At 47.7% G+C, this 8,458-nt stretch overlaps 1 protein-coding gene across 4 annotated transcripts in view; it reads right to left on the reverse strand.

The window, feature by feature from the left end:
* LOC119445935 (kazrin-like) overlaps positions 1-7,020 on the reverse strand; it is a 48,139-nt gene extending 41,119 nt beyond the window's left edge. For 3 of the 4 annotated variants that reach the window (XM_049663737.1, XM_049663739.1, XM_049663738.1), the window contains exons 1-3: positions 6,761-7,020; positions 3,895-4,055; positions 799-945 (exon numbers count right to left, since the gene is read on the reverse strand). In XM_049663737.1, coding sequence (XP_049519694.1) covers positions 799-945; positions 3,895-4,055; positions 6,761-6,881 — 429 coding nt within the window. In that variant the 5' untranslated portion in view covers positions 6,882-7,020. The remainder of the gene's footprint in view (positions 1-798; positions 946-3,894; positions 4,056-6,760) is intronic. The other variant, XM_037710240.2, reaches the window with a different exon arrangement.
* Positions 7,021-8,458: the final 1,438 nt, after the last annotated feature.

The raw sequence follows: 8,458 nt of genomic DNA on the forward strand, positions 1-8,458 counted from the left end.
ACACGCACATGCAAGCACACGCAAGTACACGCAAGCACACGCAAACACCCGCAGGCACAACAACAAACGCGCGCCAGCAGAGAGAGAGAGAGAGAGAGAGCGGAAAGAAATAGAATGAAACACAGCTGCAGGGAAAGGGTGGCCGTAATATGAATAGGGGGACGATGAGTACACTATAACTATCTGACCGTCATTATTCCATACACCTGTATGACGAAAATCAGAGATTAGTCTGTATAATAATAGAATGTAGGCAATAAAAATAATTCCGTTTTATCCATCGAGGACAACAATGATGCGACACTGATTATACTTGTTTTCTAACGGGACCTGAAAGCGACCGCACAGCGATACGTCTTTATGTAGAAATAATGCTGCCACTGCAAAGAATAGTAACAACTTAAACGTTGTTCTTCGTGTTTAGAGGTGAAACTTCTAAAACCAGCCGACATTTTATACGTCGTTCGTGCTACACGTGTTACACGACGTGTTGTTTGGCGCTGATATGTGTCAGGCGCAGATGCAGCCTATATAAACATGCCTGCATGCCTAGAGATGCATGCGCAAATTCTATACAATAAGCTCGTATAGGGATAATGACCGAGATAGCCACATAGAGACCCTCCTCAGCGTGTTTCCTGGGTATATGTACGGTAAAACGCACACACAACGCAGCGCGTACGTCTGTCCCGTCCACATCGTTTCCTTAATCGTCCTTTATTCCGCTCAACGACACAAAAACCCCTTCACCCTGCAGCTGGGGGGGGGGGGGGGGAGGTTGCGCGCAGCCACACATACCTGCTGCAGTTGTTCCTGGAGCTGCTTGACCTGAGCCTCCTTGATGCCCAGCTGTGCTCGCAGGGCCACGCTGCGCTCGGCCTCGTCGCGAGCGTGCTTCAGCAGGTTCCAGCGCTCGCGGTCACATTCCTCCCGCTCCTGCGCCAGCTGAGACGTCGCAGCCGGGCATCAAGCTTTGCGCTATATCACTTCGCACGAAGGCGTTTAGCGCAGTACGATATGGGCTGCAGTCATGCGCAATACGAGCTGCGCATCACGATGTCCAAGGTCGAAGGCGCCCCAGTACTACACACGGCGGCGCCAACATACGAAAAATTGGTTTCATAAATACCACTAATCAGAATGATGTTTTGTTCTCCAATTTTTCACATGTCGGCGCCGGCGTGCACAGTCTTGGGGCCTCTTCAACCACGGGCGCCGTGTTGCAGCTCATATTGCATGCGACTGTACATAGACGAAGATGAAGAACAAGACAACAGTGGTTGACTGTTGCGCTATATTGAATGCATTCGTGATGACATACTGCTCAGGTGTTTCTATATTTGAATCCCATCTTATGCCCTTTAGGGCCTTTAAGGTGCCTGAACAAACAAACAAACAAACAAACAAACAAACAAACAAACAAACAAACAAACAAACAAACAAACAAACAAACAAACAAATAAATAAATAAATAAATAAATACCAGCAAGCCCTTATCACAACCGTCATATTGCAGCTCGTCGTAGCGGCGTACACACCACGTGCGACAGCCCCAACTCTGTTCAACATGGCCGCCGAATGCAGCGCGGGCGACAAGGGCCACAGCACAGAATAAAGGAAACACGCATGACGCTGTGTGCGGGTTTTCTTTAGTGAGTCTACGCATAGAACAAGGCATACGCGGGTGTAGGCTGCCTAGTTTTCTTCGTTACGTCCCTTTGACTTCGATTCACTGTGCCCAACATGAGCGAGCGAGCTATAGAACAAGCTGTTCGACCGTGTGTCCCAGCTAACGTTAACCAAGCTGTTCCAAGAAACAAAAAAATTAAGAAAACACGGTGCAAGATAAGATTATAAGACCTACTGTGACCGGTCGTCAGAGGTCTCACGATGTAGATCTTAAAATTGTATCTTGCATTGAGTTTTTAAAATAATTTTTACAGCGAAGCTGTTAAGGGCTAGTTCCCCCAGGATCGTGTCCGCGTGTAGAAAAAATACTATCATCATTAGCATGTTGGCTTTATGTGCGTGGTGGTTTGGCTCCACGTGTGTGGCGGTTTCCTGCCAGTTGTGCCTTAGCACTGGTGTCAAAACGGATGATTAACATGACTGATAGGTCATGACATCAATAACATCACATGCTCGTCAGTTACGCCACGATTAGCGACAATAAAATCACGTGTGGCGCTACTCGGATTCGATATGCGGGTATGAGCCCGGGATATGCGCGTATGAGCCAGGGACAAGAAAGAAAGAAGGAAGGAAGAAAGGAAGGAAGGAAGGAAGGAAATAAAGAAAGCGAAATTAAGAGAGAAACGAAGAAATAAATTATTTGTGGCTCATACCCGCGTTGGATATGTGGGTATGAGCCGCCGAGAGCAGGAGCGGGAGAGATCTCACAGGATCCTGACGCTGCCGTGCAGTGTGCCGCGGCTACGAACGCTGTGGCTCATACGCTATAGTCTATGACGATGGGGCGGATTTGGCACAGCAAACACACTACTTGGCCATCGCGCCGGGCGAAAACACGACGCCGGTGTCCTTGCTCTTTGACGAACATGCCGAAGAGGCTCAATATAATCAATAATTATAATATATAAATTTACTATAGCAATATTCACTACAGCAGACCCACCATAGTCACAGATTCGCTGGATTCCATCTTCACAGTAGTGGAAGGGCTCTGAATTATTTCTTTGGAATCTTGGCTAGCGTTAGCTCGGACACCCTGTATAGTGAGGCGACTGCATGCCTGCAGCATATTGCGGGCCTTGCAGTGATGATGTAGAGCGCTGTTGTGGTACGCCTGTGTTCTACGACCTCCGATTACCCCTCCTATTACCGTTATCCCATATAGCAGCCGTACAGGGTCAGCGCAAACTCCGGCTTGGCGGTGCAAGACACGACTAGGCCCATAATCGGCGCATGTGCATGGTCAAGCTCTTTGCGACATTGAACATTACGTACTAAAGTGTACTGTAGTTGAAGCAGAATGTGAGGTAATAATACAGGAACCCAAGCGCAAGACGGCACCACATTCACTCAAATGCAAGTGATATTTTGTTCCCACGAAGACATTGGATATTTAGGAGGGAGGTGCATCGGTTCATCCTGAAGTTCCTCCGTGATACAGGGTTGGGATGTGAATGGTGAGCCGTGTGGGTGGCGGTATAGTTTGTAAAACGAGGAACGTATTGGGCTCCGAGTCAACATGTTTTTCATAACTGGTGTTGCTAGCTGGACTGCGAAGTGTTTCCGACCATATGGCGTATGATAGGTGGCGTTCAAGCGGAGCAATTGCCGGCAACTTTTGCAAGGCCAGCAACTCTCGCCAGCGGCAAGCAACACTCCTCCTCCTCCTCATTCATTTCCTCCTCAGCTGTCTCCCATCCAGTGCCTGAATATTTTCAAATTTTATCACACCGCCTAATTCCAGGGCGTACAGTCAAACACAAAATATTACGGACCATGAAATCTGATAAAAAGCCTAATATCTCCGCAGCCTCACCACGCAGCCTGGTATTTGCATTTCGGGCCTCGACTAGAATATGCTCACAACATTGTCGTGTGTTGTGAGCAGTTTCATTGGCTACTGCTACAGGCTGTTCCGGAATTGAACGTTTTCTGACGTGCCGTGGTCCGTAAACTTTCGTTGTTGACTGTACATGACCGAATTTTTGTTCCCATGGAACCCATTCTGTAACTCTTAATACTAGACTACCGGTTGTCTGTTTCTAAGCGTTACAAGGCCTGCCCGATCCCCCATTTCTTCCTATGTGTCCATTGATTACACTTACATCGCATTCTGGCGCGATACAGTCAGAAATAAACGGCCCTTTGAACAACTCACGCATGCCGTGACAACGCGCAAACGAGGATATGCAGTTCGCGCACCTGCTTGAGGCTGTGGTCGCTGTCGTGCATGCGCTGCTCGTAGTTTCGTATGAAGTCCCGCAGTTCCTTCTCCTTGTCCTCCAGCGTGCCGTAGAGCTGCTTCATCTGGTTCAGCAGGTCGAACTTCTCCGCCTTCAGCCGCTTGCGGTCTTGCTTCAGAGCTGCACGCGGTCGACAGAGAGAGAGGGAGAGTGGTTATTTGTCAAAATGACCACGCAGCCGACCATGACTTGCGTTATGTGGAATTAAGGTTTTTGTAGATCCTACTAATTGCAGCGAGCCTTTCCCTTCCAAGACACCCAACATTTTGCTTTTGGGCATAGACCAAACGGCCATCACTTGTCCAATCAATCAATCAATCAATCAATCAATCAATCAATCAATCAATCAATCAATCAATCAATCAATCACTCTATCATATGACTTATTAGTTTTTTATTAAGTGATCTTGATCAACATATTGCAACCTCGGAGGAGGCCCAGAATTGGGCAGTGCAGAGTGTATTTCTTAAGGCTAAGCTAGATTACCAGAGAAGGAAACTAACACCATTTCTTTACTTTCACTTGACACTTCATTTTCAGCTGCGTCTTCCACTTGGACTACCACGGGGTGAAGAAACACAGCTGTGATGTCTGTGATGTGGTGTCGCGTTTTGCTAAGGCGTATTCTTTCTTCTTGTAGTAGCCGACAGCCGTATACCCGTGACGCTTGCGGCTTTGATGAGACAGTCGCGCGCCCACTGCATATTTGCCGACGCTATATACAAAACGCAGATGCAAGCGATGCCTACCGTACTAGGTGTACTACAGACCAACGCCACAACGGATATCTGCCACAACGGATATCTGCGCAACGGATATTTGCCTCAACGGAGTGGCCACAGCGGATATCTGCGCTAAAGCCAGCTAGAGCAGTCGTTCGCTTTGCGTGGTCTATGGGCTTGCCAGATAAGCTCTGAGCGCGATGCATAAGAACTCGTTTTTTTTGCGCGCCGACTTGAGTTTTTGCGCGCTGCTGCTTTATAATTACTGCCCTCTCCTTTCACTTTTGATCCTTTTCCCCTTTCCCGTCGCAGGGCAGCACATAGGGGACATATTTATGCCTAACCTAGTAGAGATTTTTTTTCTTCTTCTTTTTTTTTTCATTTCGGCCTCGTATGAATGGTGGCGCCGTGACCTTCTGGCCTGTAGTGGAACGTCGCAACAGCTTATTCACCAAGGCGGTTACTTAACGCGAGAGTCACTGCAAAGCTAGAGTTACAAAACACTGCCGGAATAGTAGTTCATGGTACACTCACTGCAGGGTAGCCTACCGGGCTCAGCCTGGTTAACCTCCCTGCCTTTCCCTTATGACTTCTCTCTCTTTCTCTCACTGCGAGCCATACAAGAACTACAGTTTCTCTCGCCCCTGAGTGCACCAAGGAAAGCTCATCGTCTGTCTCTATCGTCAAAGTGATATTTGTGTCTCAAAACATGATGCTTTTGGTGTCACTAACTACAACCATGGGATTAACCAGAAAGAGACTCTCTAAAGTGCGCTGTCTTGGAAACAATGAACGGCGTAATGGCTCGGAGTAAAAGCACACGCATTAAGAAAAATCCCCAACGGTCAGTAAGAGAGGACCTTTGCTCCTTTCAAGAAGTACCCACCGAGCTCTCGAAGGCGAACAGAGAAATGAAATCGTGTTGAAGAAAACATGGAAAGAGAGAGAGAGAGAAACGACACGGCTCCGTAAAGCCCCTAAACTTAACTTGCTCGGAGTCTAACAGGAGTTTAAATGGGCAATAAAAATAAAAAGAAAGCAGTAGACGCGGACATCACAGCTCGTAAAAGTGGTTCTTCCGAGTATTCCGGGAAGCTTAAGAGTCCAGCAACGGCGTAAGAAGGCAGCGAACGAAAGTGACAAAAGAAAAAAAAAAAGCACTTGGAAAGGTCCCGAAACACGCTTTCAGAGCCTAACAAGAGCTTAAATGGGGGAGGAAACTGAAAATCGCCGCTTTGTACGCGCCGACTGCGCCGAGAAAGACTGTCGTCCGAGACTAACAAGTCTGCCGAGGCGCGACATCGTTTCTTGCTTACGCTAGAATTTAGAGCGCGCGTTTATTGTGTGCTTCTTGCGCGAACAAGCGCGCGGGTGGTAAGGCTCAGGCTTTGAGAGCTCGCGTAGCCGAGGGGCGCTTAGCGTGGCTATGGCTTTGGCTGCTATAGTGGCTATGCCCTGTACAGCAACGACAGTGATGCTACTACCTACAGGGTGGTACTCGCCCCGCTGTTGCAAAGCGGTAAAATAAAGCTAAAAGCCAATGACAACAGGTGACAAAGAACGGCGGCTGTGGATATAAAGTCCAAGAAGGCACAGTGAAACGTAAACACAGAACGTATCAAAGATGCCTGGAAAAGTGTGTGCACAAAGTGTCCCTAACTGCAACGCTATTTAGGGAGAGAGAGAGAGATAGAGACAGACAAACAGACAGAAAGGATAAATGAAAGGCAGGAAAGTTAAACAGGGCTGAGCTCGATTGGCTACTGCACTGGGGGTATCTGAGATGCATTCGGCGAATGACAGCTGTTGGCTTCGAGAACTTCGAGATTTCGGCCCACACCTCTACGTCTACTTCCGTCTTTCTGGCTATTTGCAGATTTGACATGATGCACAAGGGGCTTCAGACAAAATGACCCCCAGCCTAAATGTAACTGGATATCGCAATTAAGTATCGTTCTGCGCGAATACAGATCTCGGAGGCACATATGACACACACACACAAAAGGCTTCACGAACGTGTGAAAACAGTAAGCGTGACTTGGCAGCTCATGTAAACTTAAAAAGGGCAGGAAGCGGAGGAGGGGAGGGGGCGCGCAGCTTACCCGACAGGGCGTCCCTGGCGCTGCTGAGTTCCGCTTGCATCCTCTCGTGCTCTTCCATGGCGCAGAGCTTCTGCTTCTCCTGGGCGGCCCTGAGCTCGTCCAGCTCCTTCTGCAGGTTCATGTTGTGCTGCGCGAGCTGCCGCTTGTCCTCCTGCAGCCGCTGGAGGCGCTCCTCGAGCGGAACACAGTCGGCCGCCGCCTCGTCGTCCTCGGCCGAAGTCGCGAACGCCTCCGTTCACGTTCGCCGCAGAGGTGGTCGTCGTCGTCACTTCGTCCGTCTGCACGCTCACGGCAGCCTTGGGCTCCGACGTCGCCCTCCGATGGTCGTCTTCTGGGAGGCCCTCTGCAACACCGATGACTGGAGTGGTCAATGTTACAGGTTGCGTTAAGGGTTATTTATTTATCTGTTTATTTATTCATTTATTTATTCATTTAAGTTACGACAACGTTCCAAAAGTGGCAGAGACAAAAAGCAATGAGTGCCTGACAGAGGTGCGTGACCCCGCACACTAGCCGCAGTATACTGCACGCATGAAGCAACACTAGTTTGGTACTAAGAGTACTTAACTAAACATACTTATTATTATACTTACTAAAGGTACGTATTTGAATTTTTTTTTCAAGAAGCGCGAACGGGAAGAAGTACACAGGACAGGCGCTCACTGACAACTGACATCTTTATTAGGAAAAGCAGAAGTCAGTTGTCGAAAACGTAAGCGCCTGTCCTGCGTACTTTTCCCCGTGTGTTATTATGGTCCCGTTTGCGCTGTTAAAAAAATGAACGTCAGCCAACTCGCCCAACAGGCCACTTTGGTAAAGAATGCCTCGTGTTTAAGTTTACGGTACAAGTTATGCGCAACGAGCTATACGATCAACGTACATCAACTGCATCGGCGCACAAAAGAGAAGAAAAAAAAAGAAAACAGACGTGTTTTCATAATTCCTACGTAGACACGGCCCGAGAATGAAAGTAATTGACAGACAATATCGGAGTAGACACTTAAAATGAGAACCGCTTGCCGACTGAAAATCATTACGCTATCCCACACGGAGCCAGAGACAAGATACCGGCGGGTTCCTCGACAATATATATATATATATATATATATATATATATATATATATATATATATATATATATATATATATTCGAAGTTGAAAGTATGCGGATCTGCCCCCTGTGTCCCAGCCTTTTTCAGAGCAGTCGCTCTACCAACTATAGCATATAACCCATGAACAATGCCGGTAACGAACTGTAAATACTGAACTGCGAAATGTCTCGAACCGGCCAAATCGGTGTGAATTTTGCAGTCCGAAGTGAGGAGAACGTCCGAAATCCGCGATCGTTTTGCAAGGAAAACAGTTACTTGAATGAATAAAACGCTTACACGAGCCAGCACGCAGAGTCGTGCTCACCAAGAGTGTAATGCGATTATTCGTTTTCCCTTTTTGTTTTTAGAGCGTTTTCAGTTCACCTGTTCTATACTCGCCTAAGTACTGCGTGACACTTAAGCGGCACTTGGGTGCATTCGCGTTCATTCGCTGTAAGGCCGAAATCGTGACATTACAGGAGCGAGAGCTTGAGGACACGGTGAGATGATCCACGTTACGGATTGGTTGATTGATTTATTCATTACGGACAGGAAATTTTGGCAGCCAGAACAGTGTTAAGTGTATATATATATATATATATATATA

Source organism: Dermacentor silvarum, chromosome 3 (assembly GCF_013339745.2).
Source record: "Dermacentor silvarum isolate Dsil-2018 chromosome 3, BIME_Dsil_1.4, whole genome shotgun sequence".
In the NCBI taxonomy this organism is placed as follows: Eukaryota; Metazoa; Arthropoda; class Arachnida; order Ixodida; family Ixodidae; genus Dermacentor; species Dermacentor silvarum.